Source organism: Capra hircus, chromosome 13 (assembly GCF_001704415.2).
Source record: "Capra hircus breed San Clemente chromosome 13, ASM170441v1, whole genome shotgun sequence".
NCBI classification, from domain to species: domain Eukaryota; kingdom Metazoa; phylum Chordata; class Mammalia; order Artiodactyla; family Bovidae; genus Capra; species Capra hircus.
In genome coordinates this window covers 17,255,051-17,277,412 of record NC_030820.1, presented here as the reverse complement: position 1 = coordinate 17,277,412, position 22,362 = coordinate 17,255,051, and the positions used below count along the sequence as shown (strand labels likewise).

The window sequence follows — 22,362 nt, the reverse complement described above, 5'->3', positions numbered from 1 at the left end:
TCTTTTACGGTGCTATACAACAAGTATACGACGTTTAACTGATAGCTATGATTTTGTACTGATGGACTCATACTTTTGCAAGGTAGTTCATCAGCTAATACCTGTGGTCACTGACCATGGAACAAAAAAGACTTTCACAGGCTATCAGTCCTCACCCTTGTAACATTTAGCCAATTCATCAGTCAGAGACCAAGACCCCAGCAAAAATTCCAAATATATGCTAACTCTTTCTTAACGTTTTGGAGAAATTGGTAACAGAAGTAAGGGTATCGTTTCAATTCTTCAGAATTCAGTGGGGCCTTGGAATATGAAATGCACAAAAATGGCTAACCTTTCAGTGCAACCATGTTTGAACTGCTTCTCTCACTAAATGTTCTTATCAGTTATATTGATAATTTTATCAGTTATTGAATAACTTCAAAATGAGGTACTTCTATGCAGTACTATGAAACAAGATAAGGTTAATACATATATATGTATAATCCTTCCTTGGCTGTAAAACCTAGTCCTACCTAGTGTTATGAACAGTATCTTCATGATGGAAATGTAGCCAATTCTGCAATATCAAAACTTTGAAAATGTTTTTAGCAATCCATTTATTCCATTTTTATCAGTATTGCTAGTTGTTTCTCTTAAGGGTAGTGAAAAAGACTGCACAAAACAGTCTGTTCTTTGGCAGTTAATTGCTGGGCATAAACCAGTGTGTTAACTTCCTAGACTCATGCTTGACTTAGTGGGGTCAAAAGAACTACTTTGTATTCTTTGGGTGTCCAGTTGGTGGGTTATTGTTCATCAGAAGTTTAGTTATAGTGTTGGCGGCCTTGACTAATTTCAGCTGTTTTCCCTACCGAGCCTTGCCATTACTACATCTTTGTAACAGCCAAGTTGTTGTTTTAATCTGGCAAAGGATGTCTCAATGAAAACGGCTTAACAGAATCATGCAGAATCCTGTTCTACCAACTATGTGAGCTTGGGCAAGACACTTAATTCCTCTACATCTGTCTCCCAATCTAGAAAAAAAGGGCAAACGACACTATTTGAAGTCACAGGATTGTTACAAGTTCAAGGGTTTACTGCAACTCTATTTTGGAAAATTCTACCTGTTGGTTATTTCTTAATATGTAAACCTAAATCAAGATAAGCCACCAGGTGCATAGTAAAAACCTTAATCTAAAGCACCTGGCACATCTTTTACATATTTTCAAGACTGGAGTGGGGGAACACCTGGATAAAATGGACATTAACATTTTTTTAAATTCTTTTATTCAGTTGAAGAAACACTTTTGAGATAGATCTAAAAATACTGTGCTCAGCTATATGGGTACTTATGTTTTTTTAAGTGCAAGATGCATGGGTGAGAACAAGAAAAAAATATCAGAGACTCACAGTTGTCTGCTTCCTGGTCTACACAGGAGTTACTTTTTGTTTCTTTTTGAGGAGGACAGAGGAAGTTTCTATTTCTGTATCCCTGATGCTTACACGGTCTCTGATCAGCTTTGTGCGTTTATGTGCTTGTGTTGAATGATTAATTATATCACAGCTTCTGTTATAAAGGCTCAGACGGTAAGGAATCTGCCTATGCCTGAGACCTGGGTTCGATCCCTGGATGGGGAAGATCCTCAGGAGAAAAGAATGGCTACCCACTCCAGTATTCTTGCCTGGAGAATTCCATGGACAGAAGAACCTGGAGGTCTACAGTCCAAAGACGTCCTGTTAGTACCATGACAAGAATAGATGTGGACATAGGATTAAGGAAAGGACTTTCTAACCCTTCTCGGGTATTAGTCTTGTCCGTTCTCCAGTATCCCCTGGGCTATTTACAAGTAGCTTCAACATTATCAAATAGGAAACAACTCCACACAGCTCAGTACACCCATGCGCGGGACTCACACATCCAGATGTGAGCAAGACCGCGAAACTAGACCACGCTATACCTATGAGGTTTTCAGAGGAGAGAGTCCAGAAGTCGAGAGAGGAGACTAGTCTGGCTCCTCTTTCACAATAGCCCTGCTCAGGGTTTGACCTGTTCCTGGAAAGGTGCAAAAAGTTGGCATTTCCTTGAAAGCTAGATCGCCATAAGGAGCCGACAACGGCGTGGCAGGTGACGCCCCAGAGAAGCAGCGGCGGTAACTGGAGCCTCCAAATTAGGCAGCAAAACAGGAACTCGATCCTCTGCGTCCTATTTCCGCCTAAAAACGCAGAAGGAAAGTTAAGGACTGTTTGTCGGGCGCCCTGTAGCATTTCTAGGTGACAGCTGGTTTCCGCCAGGGGTAGATTGTGGCGGTGACTGCCGGAGGCACGAGCTGGACGGGGTCGGGAGAGGCCGCTTCCCAGGAGGAAGGTCCCGCTGGCTTCCCCCGGCCTGGCGGCCGGCGGAGGTACGAAGGGTCCAACCGCCGCGGAGTAACCTTCGTGGCCGCTCGTCCAGCTCTCCAGCTAGAAGGTCCTCCATCAGAAGAGCGAAGGGGCGAGGCGTGCTACGCCAAGCTCTTCCGGTTCCGGACTTCCGGCTCCGGGTCCCGGGAGGAGGGGCCGCCGGGCCAGAGGCGGAGCTGCCGCCCTGCCGCGACTTTCAGACTCGGACCATGGCCTCGTGCTGGTGGCCGTGGCGGTGGCGGCGCGGCTGCTCTTGGAGGCAGGCGGCGCGGAGCCCCGGGCCCAACTCCGCCGGCCGCGCGGCACTGTCTGCGCCGCGGGCTGCCGCCGTCGCCGCCGCTGCCACTGTCGCCGTCGCCCGCGCGCAGGTGAGGCCGGGGAGCGCACGCCGCGGCCGGGCGCAGAGGTCACGGCACCAATGACAGCGGCGCCGCGGAATGAATGGGGCGCAAGCTGCACGCGCGGCGGGCGGGGACCGTGGGGCCGCGCTGGGATGCGGCCCTGGGCTGGCGGGGCTCCGAGGATGGGACCGAGCCGAGGGGTGGGCGCCCGGCGTCCGCCTGAATTGGGGGTGCCCCGCCCGGGGCTGCAGAGCGGTGTCCTGGGACCCGGGAGCGTCTTGGGTGTCAGGAAGGGGCGACGAGGAGCAGGATCCGGGGCAGCGCAGGTGTAGCCCACTTTTCTCCTGGAGTCTGTGTAACTCGTGGAGAGCGTCTGCAGGTGTTTCTTTTCGAGTTAACAGTCAAGGTTTCCGGGGCAACCGAACTTAATTGGGATTTTAGGGCAAAAGGTGCTCTGGGCCCTCAGAGGTGCGGAGGGCGGGGGTAGCCTCGGAATAGGTCTCGTGGAGAACGCGGGGATGATGCTCATAGTGAACCGGAGATCGGTTGTGCGGTAGTTGCTTCGGAGGGAGGGCGCAACTGGACCGGCTGGAAGAAGAGGCCCAAGGATGCCGCGGAAGTGGAGAAACCTTGATGTTTAAGTCTGACTTCTTGAAGTAGAGTCAGAATCTGAGTACTAAACATTGGTGTTCTCTCCTGCTGCGTTTGGACTCCCATCTCTTTTTTGCTGCCTTTGTGGTCAGTTTAGCTCCTGTGTATTGACAAGTTTCTATGGCTCTGTAAAATCCTTTTCTGCACTTTAGTGATTAACTTGCTGTAGGCTAAGCTCGTATTGGATAGTATAACCACGCAAGATCGATGGACTCACTGTCTTTTGGAGACTTCTCCTGTCACATAGCTATTGTTAAGTGTTTGCCTCTCATCTGCAAGACTCATTTTTTTAAAAATGTTTATTTGAATTTAGGGCTCTCTCCTGTCTCAGATTTGGTACACTTCCGTGTACCCATCAAATACCATTTCCCGATATAAAATATGTAGCATTTCTAAGTGGAGAAGGCAATGGCACCCCACTCCAGTACTCTTGCCTAGAAAATGCCATGGATGGAGGAGCCTGGTAGGCTGCAGTCCATGGGGTCGCTAAGAGTCAGACACAACTGAGCGACTTCACTTTCACTTTTCACTTTCATGCATTGGAGAAGGAAATGGCAACCCACTCTAGTGTTCTTGCCTGGAGAATCCCAGGGACCGGGGAGCCTGGTGGGCTGCTGTCTTTGGGGTCACACAGAGTCGGACACGACTGAAGCGACTTAGCAGCAGCAGCAGCATTTCTAAGTGTCTGCTTTTGGATACATATGGGTACATAAATCACAATTTATTCAGAACAGACACTTGAAGAGAGAATGGCAGTTGGGCTGGTCTATGGAAGGGACAATAAAGAGAGAATATGGGGAATAGAGAGACTGTGGGATCCATGTAAGTGCTGTCCTAGCCAGGCTTCAGATATTCCTAGTACTGCAAATGAGGATGTTATTTGCAGAGAGGGATGCACCCACTACTGATGACATTGATTCTTCTTTGACGCATCTGTTTTTGAAAAAAATCCATGCCCATTAAGCAATTATCTTAGGTACATAAAGGGTGCTTTCCTGGAGAGGATTGTTGGAGGAGCTTTGCTGATAATCCCAGTACTGTATCTCTCTCTTTCTAATTAATTCTGTTTATTTGTCTATTGGCTGTGCCGGGCCTTGCTGCGTGGGCTTTTCTCTAGTTGCAGCGAGCGGGCCGCTCTCCAGTTTAGTGCATTGGCTTCTGCTTGCGGAGCACAGGCTCTGGGGCGTGAAGGCGGCAGTAGCTGTGCAACGTGGGCTCGGTAGTCGGTCTCCCTGGCTCTAGAGCCAGGCTCAATAATTGTAGCCCACGGGTTTCGTGCTCCCCAGCATGTGGGATCTTTTGGGACCAGGGATCGAACTCATGTCTCCTGCATTGGCAGGCAAATTCTTTAACTCTCAGCCACCAGAGAAACCCGATACCGTATATTTGTGATTTCTGTGTCAGTGGTATTTTTCGCTGTAAATTAATACTGGAGCCTTCTGGTGTCTGTCTTAGGAGAGGGTGTGTTTTGGCTAGTTCAAGTCTCGTAGGGCCTAATGTTCCTTGGGGACAAAGAGCAGCAACAGTAAAGCCACACCCGGCTCTCCCAGCAAAGCTCTCCTCTCACTGATGTTTGTACATTCTCTCAACCTTTTCACTGAGAGTGTTCACATATCTTGCGATAGGACAAAAACCAGGGTGTGTCTGATTGTGCCAAATCACTAGTTGGTATGTCTTGATTCTTACTCAGCATTTTCTCTCTCTTTTTTTTTTTTTTAAGTAACTTCGTGGGAGGCAAGTTGAATTTCAGGGGAGCGTATGAGATGGAAAGATAGAAAATCAAATTTGGGAGATGGTTGATGTTCGCACTAGTCGTGGCCCCTAGGTGGCCCCAGTTCCACAACACCCTTTGAATACAGCTCTTCTGTGTATTTCTAACCTGACTTCAAAAAACCTCGCCCCAAGATACTTTTAAAGCAGAAGATAGCTTGGCTGAATACATCCTATAAATGTTCACAGCCAAGAACTTTACCTGTAATCGCTCAATTAGTACCAGCATCTTTGGCATAGATTGTATCAGAAAGCTGTCTCAAGATAACTACTAGGAAATGTTGGGATTTGAGCCAAGACCCGCCCTCTAGGCTTTAAACAAGCTAGGAGTTGCCCAGTAATTAAGAGCCCTCTATGCTAGCTGTGTAATTTTAACTCTTCACTGCACTTAGAGATTTGGTTTCAAATTGAATACATATTATAATAAATACTAAATTCATGTGAATTATTTACGTGTGAAGGCTGAAGAAGTAGGTTAAGTGTCACGTTAAGTTGAATTCAAAGGAGGATTGTCAGTTTTTTTCTTTAGGACATTGTAATGCCTGGGACTTCATTAATGGATATGTAACGCCATGGGGAAGATACAACTCTGGGCTACCTTTTTCGGCCACTGCCTGCCAGGCAAAGTCAGCGTTTATTGTCATTTTATTTATTTTTTAAAATAATGAGCCATTTAGAAAATTATTTGACTGCCTTGGGTCTTCGTTGCAACATGTGGGATCCTTCCTTGCAGCATAGGAAGGATGCCTTGCTTCAAGGCATGTAGGATCCTGGTTCCCTGATGAGGGATCGAACCCATGTGCCCTGCATTGCAAGGTGGATTCTCCCCTACTTGTCCACCAAGGAAGTCCCTAATGTCATTTTAATACATCTAAAGCAGTATGTGTTCACTAGAGAAAACTCAGAAAATATGAATTAATGAAAAGCAAAAAAACTCCCATGATCTGATTTATTTCAAAATAACCTTTTTTTAATACCCCCCTTATGTTGGACACGACTGAGCAACTGAACTGAACTGATGTGCTTCCAAACCCTGGATTTTATTTGTATAGCTATACAAATTTTTAGCAGAATCACATAGTGCACACTGTTCTGTAGGTGCTTTTTTCTTTTGATGTGTTGTAAACATATCTGTATTATCAGTTTTTCAGACTTTTCTGAATTTCAAGTTCCCTGGCTGTATAACACGTAGTTGTCAGAGTCAAGCCCACATTGTAGGACTTTATTGTAAAGTCTCGGTTGTAAGACCAATACAGTGGATTCATTTTCTTTTTGCTAGTGCTAAATCTGTCCTTGGTCAAAATGTTTTCTTTCAGTATCCTATAAGAGTCCTTCTTACATCAGATTAGTAGCTTTTGGAATGCCTGTGACCCTGAATTCTTTCAGTTTGCCTGCTGTGTCTCTGGGTCACCAGTGCCTGTCACATTTCCTGACCCATAAGAGTGCACAACAGTTGTCACCACAACCTCTGAGTCTTCTAGAAGCCATCTTCTGTTGTTCTCGATCTATGATTAAGTTAATATGATTAAAATGTGCTGCTGAGCTTGTTTGTTAATGCTACTTTTCAAGAAGTACCATTTGCAGGTATATTCAGGAACAGTGGCTTGACATAGGCAGTGTTTGTGTAACTATATTTCTTAACACTGAAATCCTCTTTCACTGTCTGGGCAGGTGCTTTGGGAATCTTGATTATTGTCTTAAACCAATTTAAGATTTTAAGAGTGTAAGCCACACTAATCCTTACTACACTCTGCCCAGTGTTAGTTAAATGGAAGGGAATTTCAGGTCTGGAAAGATAGGTATAAATGTGGAGCAGTCTTTGGGGGAAGGGATAGATTATAGATGTTTTCTATTTCCTGCTTTTTTTTCATATTTATATTTTCTGTAATGACAGATACTGATTTTGTAATATGGAGGGGAAATTTTCTTACCATTTTCTCTGGTTTGCAGTCTCTAAATGGACAACTAAAAGATTAATTCAGTTAGTGCAGTTCCGTCGCTCAGTCATGTCCGACTCTTTGCGACCCCATGAATCGCAGCACGCCAGGCCTCCCTGTCCATCACCAACTCCCGGAGTTCACTCAGACTCACATCCATCGAGTTGGTGATGCCATCCAGCCATCTCATCCTCTGTCGTCCCCTTCTCCTCCTGCCACCAATCCTTCCCAGCATCAGTGTCTTTTCCAGTGAGGCAACTCTTTGCACGAGGTGGCCAAAGTGCTGGAGTTTCAGCTTTAGCATCATTCCTTCAAAGAACAAAGAACACCCAGGACTGATCTCCTTCAGAATGGACTGGTTGGATCTCCTTGCAGTCCAAGGGACTCTCAAGAGTCTTCTCCAACACCACAGTTCAAAAGCATGAATTCTTCGGCACTCAGCTTTCTTCACAGTCCAACTCTCACATCCATACATGACTACTGGAAAAACCATAGCCTTGATTAGATGGACCTTTGTTGGCAAAGTAGTGTCTCTGCTTTGATATGCTATCTAGGTTGGTCATAACTTTCCTTCCAAGGACTAAGTGTCTTTTAATTTCATGGCTGCAGTCACCATCTGCAGGGATTTTGGAGCCCAAAAATGTAAAGTCTGACATTGTTTCCCCATCTATTTCCCATGAAGTGATGGGACTGGATGCCATGATCTTCGTTTTCTGAATGTTGAGCTTTAAGCCAACTTTTTCACTCTCCTCTTCCACTTTCATCAAGAGGCTTTTTAGTTCCTCTTCACTTTCTGCCATAAGAGTGGTGTCATCTGCATATCTGAGGTTATTGATATTTCTCCTGGCAATCTTGATTCCAGCTTGTGCTTCTTCCAGCCCAGCATTTCTCATGATGTGCTCTGCATAGAAGTTAAATAAGCAGGGTGACAATATACAGCCTTGACGTACTCCTTTTCCTATTTGGAACCAGTCTGTCGTTCCATGTCCAGTTCTAACTGTTGCTTCCTGAGCTGCATATAGGTTTCTCAAGAGGCAGGTCAGGTGGTCTGGTATTCCCATCTCTTTCACAATCTTCCACAGTTGATTGTGATCCACACAGTCAAAGGCTTTGGCATAGTCAATAAAGCAGAAATAGATGCTTTCTTGGAACTCTCTTGCTTTTTCGATGATCCAGCGGATGTTGGCAATTTGATCTCTGTTCCTCTGCCTTTTCTAAAACCAGCTTGACCATCTGGAAGTTCATGGTTCACGTATTGCCGAAGCCTGTCTTGGAGAATTTTGAGTATTACTTTACTAGAGTGTGAGATGAGTGCAATTGTGCAGTAGTTTGAGCATTCTTTGGCATTGCCTTTCTTTGGGATTGGAATGAAAACTGACCTTTTCCAGTCCTGTGGCCACAGCTGAGTTTTCCAAATTTTCTGGCATATTGAGTGCAGCACTTTCACAACATCATCTTTCAGGATTTGAAAGAGCTCAGCTGGAATTCCATCACCTCCACTAGCTTTGTTCGTAGTGATGCTTTCTAAGGCCCACTTGACTTCACATTCCAGGATGTCTGGCTCTAGGTGAGTGATGACACCATTGTGATTATCTGGGTCGTGAAGATCTTTTTTGTACAGTTCTTCTGTGTGTTCTCCACCTCTTCTTAATATCTTCTGCTTCTGTGAGGTCCATACCATTTCTGTCCTTTATCGAGTCCATCTTTGCATGAAATGTTCCCTTGGTATCTCTAATTTTCTTGAAGAGATCTCTAGTCTTTCCCATTCTGTTGTTTTCCTCTATTTCTTTGCACTGATTGCTGAGGAAGGCTTTCTTATCTCTCCTTGCTATTCTTTGGAACTCTGCATTCAGATGCCTGTATCTTTCCTTTTCTCCTTTGCTTTTCACTTCTCTTCTTTTCACATCTATTTGTAAGGCCTCCCCAGCCAGCCATTTTGCTTTTTTGCATTTCTTTTCCATGGGGATGGTCTTGATCCCTGTCTCCTGTGCAGTGTCACAAACCTTCGTCCATAGTTCATCAGGCACTCTTATCAGATCTAGGCCCTTACATCTATTTCTCACTTCCACTGTATAATCATAAGGGATTTGATTTAGGTCATACATGAATGGTCTAGTGGTTTTCCCTACTTTCTTCAATTTAAGTCTGAATTTGGCAATAAGGAGTTCATGATCTGAGCCACAGTCAGCTCCCGGTCTTGTTTTTGCTGACTGTAAAAGATTACTATTTTGTATAAATTACGGGAATTCTTATTTAGTGTTATAAAAGTTTTCCATGAATATTCTCTTAGAAGTTTCTTAATATTTTATTTTATAGATGTCCTATTGTAATCTTATGAAGAGTTTAACATCTGCCTTTCAAAATATGTATGGTGTATCACGGTAAGTTTATTATCCGTATTGCAGCTAAAATTATTAGTCATATATATTGCCAGTAAATGTCTATTCTAAATTGTGGTGGGCTATTCAATTCAGGAAATTGACTGTGCTATTTAAGTGCCATAATACCTGCTTTGTGTGATCTTGGTCGTCTTAAAAAGAAACAGCCGTCCATTGGTGGGGGCAGGGAGGGGACATTGGTTCTAGGGTACTCTCACCTCAGATACCAAAATTGGGGATGCTCAAGTCCTTTATATAAAATGACATAATATTTGCATATAACCTACACACATCATCCCTTATACTTTGTCATTTTTAGGTGACTTATAATACCTAATGTAAATGCTATCCAAATAGTTGCCTAAGCATGGTAAATTCAAATTTTGCTTTTTGAAACTTTTATTAAATACATACACACACACACACACACACACACACGTATTTTCAATATGAGATTGTTTGAATCCAGAGATGTAGAGCCCGTAGATAGAGAGGCCCAACTGTATAATAAAATTCAAACTTGGACTTCTCTGGTAGCTCAGGGTAAAGAATCCACCTGATTCCAATTGGGGAAGATCCCATATGCCTCAGAGCAGCTAAGCCATGAGCCACAAGTTTTGAGCCAGTGCTCTAGAGCCCAGAAGCCGAAACGAATGAGCCTTTGTGCTGCAGCTGCTGAAGCCCGTGCACCCTAAAGCTCATGCTCTGCGGGTAGGGAAGCCACTGCAATGCGAACCTGATACATTGCAACTGGGGAAAAGCCCTCACAGCAACTGCAAACCCAGCATAGCCAAAAATATATATATATTTATATATGTGACCGTTAAAAAAAATTTTAAACTCGACACAGTGAACATGGTTTATATTTCTTTTGATTTTGGTGGCTCCCTAGGTCCCGGTTATGAAAATTGGTGTAGTGTTGAGCAGGATCAGAATTTTATATGATCTTTGAAATTATGACCTTTTTGCATTCATGCTTAATTCCCAGCAAGTATGTAGGCTTAAATTTTCCATCCTCCAACTCTGTTACATGTATATGTATATGCATAGGTCTGCGTAATTCTTACTTAAAAATGAAGTAACTCGGCAAAATAGTGCCCAGTCTCCCATTGTGTGCGTTTCTGCTTAGGTTCCATCACACGACGCCAGTAGCTTGCTGCTTCAGTAAAACACTGAGTGGTGAGAAGTACACTGACCCTTTTAAGCTTGGCTGGAGAGACTTGAAAGGTCTCTATGAGGACATCAGGAAGGTAAGAGATTTTTGACGATACTGTGAAGTTAGGTTGATTTCTTTGAGTTACGAAAAAACAGTGCAGGTTTTCCCATGTGTGCCGTGCCATTCATTGCAGACCTGATTCTCAAATGTCTGGTTTTAAGTGTTTCTTGAGCAGTGAGTATGGGGCAGTGTGGAAGATGCGACAGAAGTCACCACTAGAGGCGGGTGATGGCACGTGCACAGAGTCTTCTGACCCTTTCCCCCCAGACCGGTCTCCTGCACCGGGCCGGTGCGGCTCTGAGGCCTCCGGTGACCCCTGCCACTGTCCTCCACTCTGGTTCTGAATATCAGCGCTGGGATGCCCCCGACAGGACTTTTCTTCATCAAGCATTCGGCTGCCCAAATTTTCAGTGGCCCCCAGCCTCACATGGATTCTCCTCTGCTGCCCAAGATGCTCATGTTCCCCTGGTCAGCTTCCTTCCCCTTTCGAGGTTCTGCATTTACCCCCGCCAGCCCCCACCCCACTCTGCTGTCTCCACGGTGCCAGCACTTCCTGTCCGAGGAGCCACGCAGAAGCTGTGCAGGAGGAGCTCCCTGAACTCCTGCCCGGCCTGTTACAGTGCACGCCCCTGCTGTAGCCTGCCTCCTCCAGCGCCGTCCCTGCATCTGGTCAAGCCCCACACCCTTTGCCTCCTGCTTGGGGCCCTAGATTCTTCTCCCCCAATTCCCTGTTCTCTGTGTTGGTCTGCAGACTTGCCCTCTTGATTCTCTGGATCCATTTCAGATGTGCCAGCATCTTCCTGTTCATCATTTAAAGGACCATCCCATCACCCTGTGCCTCCCGGTTCCACTCCAGTATTCCCAGCCCCTCTCTCTCTGTTCTGCCCCTTCACGACGGCTCCATCACCGCCCTTTGCCTTCCTGTCAGCCTCTCACCTGAAACTGCCTTTGCCCACTTCTACTAAATCCGACAGACACTGCTGGCTTGTATCTTCCAGACCCTCTGAACATTGGACCCTGCTGCCCACAGCCCTTCCGCGAAGCCCAGCCCTTGGCTTCCGCACGGCCCTTGTGTTCCTCAGGCCATGCTTCAGTCGGCTTCCTGGGCCCCTCTCCATCCCCTCCAGCTGCTCCCTGGGGCTGGTTGCTCCTCTTTTCGCTCTGTCTTCAGTTTACCCGTTTCCGTGCTAAAGACTCCCAGGTAATGGCTCTGGCCCAGAATGAACGTTCTCTCCTAAACTCTGCCGGCTCCCTGGGCAGCTCTATGGAGCGTCCATCACTGTCTCACACTGGCAGAGCTGAAGCTCCGCTTTTTCGTACGAATTGTTTTTTCTCTTGTGTATCCTATTGATGTGAGGTTGTCACCCAGGACCTTGGGGAGGATCCTCGACCCGGTCCGCTCCTTCCCCTCCACACCCTCCTCATCTCATCTCTCTCTCTCTTTTGAAAGTTGTTTTTATTTATTTTTGGTTGTGCGGGATCATTGTTGCTGCACGAGGGTTTTTCTCTCGTTGCGGCAAGCAGGGAGGCTACTCTCTAGTTGTAGTGCCCAGGCGTCTCTCTGTGGTGATTTCTCTTGCAGAGCCTGGGCACTAGGTGCACAGGCTCCCGTATCTGGTTCTCAGGCTTTGTTGCTCCGAGGCATGTGGGATCTTCCTGGACCAGGGATTGAACCGGTGTCCCTTGCATTGGTAGGCAGGTTCTTATCCACTGGACCCTCAGGGAAGTCCCTCATCGGAATCTGGCCTTCGGTCCTCAGCCCTGGGTTTCTGTCACCTGGCCGCCCCGGCTCTCGCCCTCCCGGCCTTAGCCTGAGCCAGAGGCGCCTCCTGTGTGCTCCTGGGCAGCAGCCCTCAGCTCCAGGACAGGAGTCCTCCCCCTGGCACACTACACTGCGGTCCTGTTTCCCTGCCCCTGTCTAGACTCTGAGCTCCGTGTAGACGAGAGGCTGTCCATTTATCTCTGAAACCTCTGCGTTTATTGTTGTCCTCGGCATTGAGGAGGGAGAGCCAGGCCTGCTGGCTCGTGTGTGCTCGAGCCCTGTGAAGGACTGCTGGGCGCATTTGTTGCCCCTGGGACACAGGCTGGGATTCTTCCTAGCAAGTCAGAGAGAGACAGGACACACACGTGCCCATCCCCAGGACAGCTCTCCCTCCTCTTCAGGAAGCAAAATCCTCCTTAGCTTCTGGTCGCCAGGCATAGCTTGTCTCCTCCATGAAATGCTCAGTTTTTCTTGCCCACACTGATCTCTCTATTCTCTGAACCTTAATGAACCTACGGCCATTATTCAAGTTGCCACTGTATCATTCACTGAATATTTCATATTTAAAAAAATTTTGCTTCCCTAATGCCATCATAAGCTCTTTGCAATCATGCATAGCGTGTTGTATACTTTCCCTGTGAACCTTTGGCTTGTGTGGCTGAGAAACACCTGAGCCAGACGCTGATGCTGCCCTTCTCTCATCTCATCTGCCCCTGACCTTCTGCTTCACTGACCCCACAGCCCGCCCTCTTTGTCCTCCCGCCTCCCCCTTCCAGGCTGCAAGCAGCCCTGTTTCCTCCCTCTGCAGCTGTCACCAGCCATCTGGCGATCCCCCTCTGCCGTGGTCACCCAGGGTCTCCGCCAGTGGCAGGCCCACCCAGCACGTAGGCCCCTGGCGGGGGGCAGCCAGGCACTGCTTGTGGCCCAGCCGCAGGAGCCAGCTTTGTGGCCACACAGTGTTGGCACCTCTTCCTCCCAAGTGTTGGATTTCCCCGTTGAAATGAACACGCTAAAATCAAAGCTGTGTGAAAGAAATTCCGCTGACGTTTTGTGTAGTTATGCCACCCTGTTGACTCAGAGAAACTTTGTTTCAGGAACTCTTCATATCTACAGCAGAACTCAAGGAAATGTCTGAGTACTACTTTGATGGAAAAGGAAAAGCCTTTCGACCAATTATTGTGGTGCTAATGGCCCGAGCCTGTAACATTCATCACAATAACTCCCGGTGAGTGAGTTACCTTCTCTCCTCTGTTTTCTATTCAGCAAACCTTCCTTCCCAAGGTTACCATTTACTTTCTTGTTTAACTAGTACCTTGTGTCTGCAAACCCGCTTTGGTGGGTAATTTCTAGCTTTGTGTTCCTAAGGTCACCCTGGAGTCTAGTCTGGGCATCTTCCTTTTCCACACTTTTTAATATCCACGGGAGAACTTCAGCAGCATATAAACATTTTAGAATCTTCAAAGCTACATTGAGTTTTCTCATGCAGAAGCAAAGAACGCCAGCATGTATGCCTACTTGTAACTGTTGTACACACAGGGCCATTTTTCCGAAGGTTGATGGTTATAAAGTCATGAGTTAGGCCCAGATTCTGGCCACCACACCCCCTGCAGGACCTGAGTCCTGTGGCCTTCAGGAACATGCCAAAGAAAATTTTTCTTAAGAGAGGGCATTTTGACTTTTGGTCTTCAACTTCTGTGTTGCAAATATATGTAAAATTTTCAACTATTAAAGCAGCTGCCATGTTTTAACATTAAAGGAAACCTTGAAATGACAGAGGACTTACCCATTGCCATTATTCTTAAAACTCTTTGCCATGTTACTGGAGTGTCTTCACTGTTTTTACATCAGGCAGTCTTCTGATGGACACTCCAGTGGACCATATTGTACACTGGCACATTTTCCTGGTGAACGTTTGCATTCGCCTCCCTTTTATCTGTAGATAGCTCAGGAAAAGATGTAGCCCTTAGGGAGGGCCTTGGGTTTGCCACGCTGGGAAAAACCGAAGGCAGGAGAGGATGACGGACGATGAGTGGTTGGATGTTATCACCCAGAGTTTGCCTAAGTTCAATGGATGTGAACTTGGGCAAACTTTGGGAGATGATGAGGGACAGGGAGGCCTGGCGTGATGCAGTCCACAGCGTCACGAAGAGTCGAACAAGACTTGGCACCTGCACAACAGCAGCAAAGCTTTGCCAGCACCAAATGTAAGGATGATGTGAGAGCGGGCATCAGGTCGCGCTTCTTAGGGCGTGCTCAGCCGCTTGTGCCCTGTGGCTGTGCCACTCCAGCTCCAGGGCACGACGCTGTGCTCAGAGGTTCCTCCCATTTGCCCTGAGACTTTCTAAATGCTCACAGGAGAGTTTGAACCAGCAGCGGGATCTCTGGGGGTGGCTGCTTTCCCATCATCAGGATCACTTCACCTAGAAGGCAGAGCAGCAGAAATTCTCCCCTCTGAACCAAACTTGAAATACCTCTCATGAGGTCTGGAACTGGATTCCTCAGCCTTGGCTCTGCTGACTTTTGGGGCCAGGTAGTCCTTTGCTGTGGGGACTATTCTGGGTCTTGTAGGGCTTCTGGCAGCTATACCTGGCCTCCATCCAGTAGATGCCAGTGGCACCCCTTCCCCAGCTGATGACAACAGAAAATGTCTCCGGACATTGCCAGGTGTCCCCTGAGGAGCAGAATCATCCCTAGTTGAGAACCTCTGGTGTAGAGATAGTGTTTATGTCTTTAATTCTCCAGATTAACACCTGATACAGCTTCTCACCCTCAGAGATTACATGGGGAGGAAAACATTCTGCGTTGCTTGCTTTAAATCCTGTCAGCGGTTATCCCCATTGTCAGAACCTTCAGTTTATGTCATTGAAATTGTAGAAACTGTTGGTTTGCAGGAATAAATGGGAGACTGTGATACAGAAAAGGCGTTGTTGGTTGAAAAAGTAAGTTCCATTCTGCCTTCCCTGGGGATGTCCTGGCTCCAGCTTCATTCTCCCTGTGGTGGGAGCAGGGCTGACTGAAGACTCAGCACAGAGCTGTGTCCAGCATTGAGATGTGAGTCGTGACTGATGTGCATTCTGGTGGCACAGTAGCCTAGCATGATTACTCTCTGAGCCCCAACTTCTTGGGAATACTCACTTGCTAAGGACCCTTGTGGATCAAGCACTTAATGGACCGGGTGTCTTCCCGCTTAAAGCAGGAGCGGGTAGGGAGCAGGGGGAGAGCTTCTGGGGAGCAGGGGCCATCTGTGGTTTTGCTGTAAGAGGTTTATGAGAACAGTGTGAGCAAAGGTGGCTGAAGGTCCCAGGCGGGGCCCCACAGGCCTGTTTGCAGCAGGGGCCCCAGAACCTGTTCACCTCTTGAACTACCTCCTTGTCAGAGTCGGCAGGATTGCTTCATCACTTGACAGTCGAAGTTGAGTGGCTTCTCTCGGGCTTATCAGACATCTTCATCCTGCTTCTGTATATTAAATAAGTTAAGGGTAGTCCTGCAGGGGACTTTAGAAAACAGAAGACAAACCTTAAGAAATAGGGGGGAAAACTACCTTCTGTTGCTTTATTTTTTTTCTTCATTAAGCTTTTTCACTTGTCCATTATATGTTCCCTACTAGATTATTGGGAATTCTTAATCTGAGGTCCATGGAAGTTGGGGGGGGGGGTCTGTGAGCCCCTTGGAATCGTATGCAAAATTGTTTGTACCTTTTCATTTTTCTAGGGAAAGGTATCAGTTTAGTTCAGTTGCTCAGTTGTGTCCCACTGTTTGTGACCCCTTGGACTGCAGCACGCCAGGCCTCCATGTCCATCACCAACTCCTGGAGCCTGCTCAAACTCATGTCCATCGAGTCGGTGATGCCATCCAACCATTTCATCCTCTGTCGTCCCCTTCTCCTCCTGCCTTCAGTCTTTCCCAGCATTGTGGTCTTTTCCAAGGAGTCAGTTCTTCGCATCACGTGGCCAAAGTATTGGAGCTTCAACTTCAGCGTCAGTCCTTCCAAAGAATATTCAGAACTGATTTCCTTTAGGATAGACTGGTTTGATCTCCTTGCAGTCCAAGGAACTCTCAAGAGTCTTCTCCAAAACCACAGTTCAAAAGCATCAATTCTTCGGTGTTCAGCTTTCTTTATGGTCCGACTCTCACATCCATACATGACTACTGGAAAAATCATAGCTTTGACTAGACGGACCTTTGTCGGCAAAGTAATGTCTCTACTTTTTAATATGCTGTCTAGGTTGACCATAGCTTTTCTTCCAAGGAGCAAGTGTCTTTTAATTTCATAGCTGCAGTCACCATCTGCAGTGATTATGGAGCCCAAGAAAATAAAGTCTGTCACTGTTTCTACTGTTTCCCCATCTATTGCCATGAAGTGAAAAGATCAGATGCCATGATAATCATTTTTTGAATGTTGAGTTTCAAGCCAGCTTTTTCACTCTCCTCTTTCACTTTCATCAAGAGGCTCTTTAGTTCTTCACTTTCTGCCGTAAGGGTGGTGTCATCTGCATATCTGAGGCTATTGATATTTCTGCCTCCAATCTTGAATCCAGCTTGTGCATGAACCAACCCAGCATTTTGCGTGATGTACTCTGCACATAAGTTAAACAGGATGACGTTCTCCTTAACGTACTCCTTTCCCAATTTGGAACCAGTAAGTTCCAAGTCCAGTTCTAACTGTTGCTTCTTGACCTGCATACAGATATCTCAGGCAGGTCAGATGGTCTGGTATTCCCATCTGTTGAAGAATTTTCCACCATTTGTTGTGATCCATACAGTCAAAGGCTTTGGCGTAGTCAACAAAGCAGAAGTAGATGTTTTTCTGTGATCCAGCAGATGTTGGCAATTTGATCTCTGGTTCCTCTGCCTTTTCTAAATATAAACCTCTTCTAAGGGAAAGGTGTACATGGCTTGTATTGTCAAAGGGTGATATGGCCCCAGAAGCTTAAGACTTAGTCTCCAGTTTTCTTCTGTGTATCCTGGTAACCACAGCACCTAGCCAGGTAAAGCGGGATGCACATAGCAGATAATGAGACTTGAGAGTCCAGAACGCAGAGTTGTGGATTCTGAGCCACGTGCCCAGAGCTCGCCTTAAATGAAGGACCTTCTGCCCACGCTGCTGGACCAGTGTTGCTGGTGGGAAGCCTTTGCTTCTCAGGCTCCTCGAGGGCTGTCCCAGCAGCCCAGAGTCCTCTCACCTGAGCCTGTCCACATCCAGGGACTGGTACATGAAGGGCCATTCTAGCGCCGCGACGCATGGTGAAATGGCAGCAGCTTGGACAGGCCTACCTCGCAGAAACCCCTCCCCAACCTCACCTGTTCATCCCAGGGGTCCTGAGCAGACATCCTGTGCTCTGAACCTGAGAGTCTGCTTCCTGGAGCACTGCGCCCTCAGAAGGGTTCAGCAAAACCCAGCTAGCTACCTGTGAGTCAGAGCTCACTTTATCAGAGAATCCAGTTGAAAAACGAGCTCTGTAAGAAAGATTTCTGTGAAATGCTCTGCTTACCGACCATAGCACGATTACTGTCTCTTTTCCAATGAGCCAGACCTGTCCTGTTGAGAGACCTCCTTAAAGGTACCTGTTTTACTATTGGTGTTGACATCACCGATTTCTTGTGGAAATCTTCCAGCCCTGGAGAGTGGATATCAGTACCAGTGACTGAGATAACAGGCCTGCTCCAGTTACGCTGGGCACGGATCTACTGATTTTGACTGTACAGGCAGTCAAGTGCCCCCGAATCCTATTAGTGCACTTTGCAAAGCCAGACATTTGATTAGATAGAACAGATCGTATGATGTGTTTTTGTTGTTTTTTTTTTTTTTAATAATGCAGTCTTCGCATTACTTAACAGGTCAAGCTTCCAAATGTGAAAAAAGTCTTAAATTCAGTGGAAATAACTTGTGATTCTCATGACAGCAAAGGAAATTACAAAAGCTTACTGTAGGAAAGCTGTGACAACATGGTCGCAACAGCACCAGCTCACTTGAATGATTCCTAGGGTCAGGGCGCTAGAGATTCTAGACCCATTCCTGGTCTAGAATGTGTGTGTTTTGAGTCAATGAGCCAGGTACTGCTGTGGCTGTTTGTGGGTTAGGAAGTTTGGTGCCCCAGGAAATGTTTTTGTCTTTAAGCCAGGAGATGGCACTTTTGATGTGTCCATACTCATTATTAACATGGATCTACAAGTAAAGTCTGTAACAGAGGACGCCTACTGAGGTAGAGAAGGCCTTAGTAACCAGAGGGTTGTCCATTTCATGGGTGAGGTGAAGCTCCCACCTAAAGGAACATCACCGAGATCAGGACGACTGTAGGGCTCGCTCTTCAGGCTCCTGGCCCCCAGGGGAGGCTGAGTCCATCACTGAAGGAGTTCACCTTCTGCACTTTGATCAGCTGGGTCCAGTTTGCAAAACCCAAGTACTGCATCATTCAGTGTCACCGTGGGTCCTGTGGAGAAGCCACCGTGGACAAGCTGCAGGTCTGAGATAGCACCATGGGGGTCACTCTCCACATGTCTAAGGGTTCTAAATGCAGTGCTTCAGAGGCAAGAAAACAACCAATAGCATGCGCCCTGCATCATTTACAAGGCAGCTCTGCAGGCATCTATTTTTATCTGGAGATAGATCTGAAATATTCAAGAGCTGCTGCTCTTGGATGTCAGTTCTTGTCTCCTGATATTAAAACTGTTAATGGATTTACGACTGTAGGGTTCAGCTTAAAACCGCCATTCCCTTCAAAGAAAGACAGTCTTCACACTAGTCTGGTGCGCTTGTTTGAGTTTTCAGAGGTGAGTGGCCAGTGACCAAGGATGGTGACCCGCAAGGCGAGTCAGAGCTCGCAGGCATCATCAACGTCGGATGGAGGGCACCTCTGACGTTCATGCCAGTAGTGTCCCCAGTACAGCAAAAGAGCAGATTGCAGGGGCCAGAGACCAAGGCCAAGAAACCAGGGTAGAGGATGAGATGCGGCGAGTGAGAGATGGTGAGGAACCCCTTCCGTGGCTGCTCACCCCAAGTTCAACCTGAACCCTGCATTCCGCCCTAGATGGGGAGACACTTCAAGGTTGTATCAATAATGTGGAAAAGCAAGCTTTTAGACAGAAGCAGTAAAATCAAGTAATTTTAGGAATGAGAGCACTGAAAAGGAAAAATTTGAGCATCAACAGAAGAGGCTGGCGAAAGCAAGGAGCTGTGTTAAGCTGAAAAATGGCTCTGCAAGAGGCACCCACGTCCTCATCCTTGGGACCTATAAAGTGTTGCATTTTGTGGCAAGAAAATGGTCTTTGCAGGTGTGCCTTCAGCTAAGGATTGTGAAATGGAGGCGTCATCCTGGGTTTTCTGATGGGCCCCAGATGCAGTTACTGGCAGCCCTAAAGAGGGGGGCAGAGGAGATCGCCTCACACAGGAGAAGGGCATGTGAAGATGAAACAGAGGGGCTTGAAGGGGGCGCCTTCCAGCTTGTGGCCACAAGCAAAGGTCACCAGCAGCCAGCAGAACTGGAAGGAGTGAGGAGAGGACCCTGCCCTTGAGGCGCTGCAGGGAGCCCAGCCTTGCCAACACCTTGGATTCAGTTCAGGGGAACAGTTTCTAGACTTGCGGTCTCCAGAACGGTGGGAGAATTTCTGTCAATTTAAACCAGCACGTTTGTGGTGACCCGACACAGAGCCGCAGGAAACTAGTACAGGCGCCGTTGCTCGCATCGTGTCCTGTCCGTGTGGGCAGTGTGCCCGGCGGGCTTCTCCCTCCCTCTGGAGGTGCCTTTTTGGGATGCACCAGGGCTGGCAGCGCAGGCCCAGCAGGAAAGCAGGACGCTTTCCACGGTATCGGTCGTTCCGGGGCCCACTCAGCTCAGTGGCAGATAAGATAGAATCTGGCTGTGTGGATATATTGTTCAGTGTACTGAAAACTTGGCTGTATATACCTTCATCAGTAACAGGTCACATCCCGAAGAACTTTAGAGACAGACTTCGTTTGCCTTTTAAATAGGGAATTTCTTCAGTACCAAACCGATAGTGTCCATTCCTATCCTTTAAAACTCGAGATGACGAGGAGTGTCAGAGGAGAGGTCACCCTCCTGTGACTGCGCCCTTCAGAGCAGGGGACACTGCCTGCCCGCAAGCTGTGAAGAGACTTGGAGAGAAGTTGGCACAAGACCTTGATCGAACTGAGCCGCCAAGTCCCGGTCATTTTTCAGGCCAGAGAAACTTCTCATGCCTGCAGTTTAGAGGTTTGGCCACAGGGGGGCAGCAGAGACCACGCTTCTGTCAAACTCCTCAGGAGCCGCTTCCTTTTGGGGCTTGAGTAAGGCAGGTGAATGCCCCCCACTCATAGGTCAGCATTTCCCTGACTCTGTGCGTCAGACAGTGGGCTTGCCACTTCAGAATCCCAGTTCCTGAGCCCCATCATAAGAGATCCCAATTGCTGTGTCTGAGGAACTGTTGGTCTGCATTTTCAAGAAAACTGGTTTTTGACGAGGTGGGCCAGAGATGAGATTTAAGGAATAGTAAGCTAGTGCTAACAAGCAAAGTGAAACGCTTCTCTTTAGAATTATCAGAAGAGATAAACGGAAGAACATAGTGTGATATTTAGAAGTAGAGCCTCCTGTAACCCACCTGAGAACTCTCCGGTCTTTATACAGTCCCTGTAGTTTTAGGGATAGCTGTGCCTCTGTCCCTGTTAAAGGGAAAACCGCATTTACTGTTTAAATTTGTCTGCCTCCTTCATTTGTTGGAAGTCAGGGTAATCCACTGACAAGGTTTGATTTTCTTTTTGGAGACAGCTTTCTCACTCTCGGGGTTTGCTCGTCATTTAAAGACTTGGCATTATATATCAGCATGAATGGGAGGAAAAAGTTTTATTTCAGTCACACGTCAGCTTGGTGAAAGGTATGTGGAGGGGTCATTATATTATTCCATCTATTCCGTCTGTGCTTCTAATTCTTCATTCTGATAATAATGAATCTGATGAGGGGGAAACCCCTGATGGTGGTGAGCGGCTGGCTGAGTCATCACTTGCTCTTGCAGGTGTGAAGTGCAGGGGACAAGAACCGCTGCTTTCTGAGGTTCGGGGCCTCCTTTCCCCTGCTGTCTCGCCTGGCTGGTTTTTCCTAGCACCTCTCCCAGGAGCTGGGAAAGTGTGGCCGCTCTTTCACAGTGGGAAGTAGAAACGGTGCCCATTTTTTGAAGGTATGATTCGGTTCAGTACTTGGAGGATGTCGTCTTCACACAGTGTGAGTTGTTTCCGGAATCTGTAAATTTGGCTTCCAGACCGTTATGCTGTGCTTGGGTATGCAGTGGCAGCATTTTCCAGATAGAATCTCACACACGTGAAAGCCTACGTTTGCAGGAAAAAGTATATCAGATAAAATGAGGACGCGTCGGAAAGGTGGTGCTTATCCTACGTAGGGGCTGTGTCATGATGCCGCAGAATGTTCTAAGCAGGAATCCTGGTTTCATCAATTTAGGCATACAAAATGGCATTTTTACAGACATGAAGAGTCTATGCAATTTCAAAATATTTCAAGAAATCTTTGTATTTTAATATCTTAAAATTAAAAATAAAACACCCCAGTGTCTCACTGAGCACTGCCACGCTGCTGCAGTTTCGCAGCAGGGCCCTTGCCTGGTGCTGTGATAATGGCAGTGGTGCCTGAGAGGCTAGATGACATCTCCCAGTTGTTTGAAGGTGAGTCTGCTATTAACCAGTAGCAAGTATATGTTTCATCAGACTGAAATTCATTGAGAAAATATTATTTTTAAAAAAGTCTCTTTAAAAAATGACTGTGAAAGTCTACATCTTTTCTTGTGCATTCAACTCAAAAAAAGATAGGATCCAGTAAATGTACCTGGAAAATATTTACGGTCCAAGCTTCTGCCTGCAGGGTCTGTGAGTGTCTCACCGAGAGATTTGGAGCAAGCTCCTGGAAGCCCTCTGAAGCTCCATTTTCTC

The 22,362-nt window shown here is 46.9% G+C and overlaps 2 protein-coding genes across 5 annotated transcripts in view; one reads left to right on the top strand and one right to left on the bottom strand.

The window, feature by feature from the left end:
* The window catches only part of LOC102181052 (UPF0061 protein azo1574), a 28,195-nt gene extending 25,707 nt beyond the window's left edge, over positions 1–2,488 (bottom strand). For 3 of the 4 annotated variants that reach the window (XM_013968535.2, XM_018057026.1, XM_018057027.1), the window contains exon 1: positions 1,935–2,488. In XM_013968535.2, coding sequence (XP_013823989.2) covers positions 1,935–2,241 — 307 coding nt within the window. In that variant the 5' untranslated portion in view covers positions 2,242–2,488. The other variant, XM_018057028.1, reaches the window with a different exon arrangement.
* Positions 2,581–22,362, top strand: part of PDSS1 (prenyl (decaprenyl) diphosphate synthase, subunit 1) — a 39,872-nt gene continuing 20,090 nt past the window's right edge. Inside the window, exons 1-4 of the mRNA XM_018057041.1 lie at positions 2,581–2,744; positions 9,392–9,456; positions 10,583–10,703; positions 13,526–13,656. Coding sequence (XP_017912530.1) covers positions 2,586–2,744; positions 9,392–9,456; positions 10,583–10,703; positions 13,526–13,656 — 476 coding nt within the window. The 5' untranslated portion in view covers positions 2,581–2,585. The remainder of the gene's footprint in view (positions 2,745–9,391; positions 9,457–10,582; positions 10,704–13,525; positions 13,657–22,362) is intronic.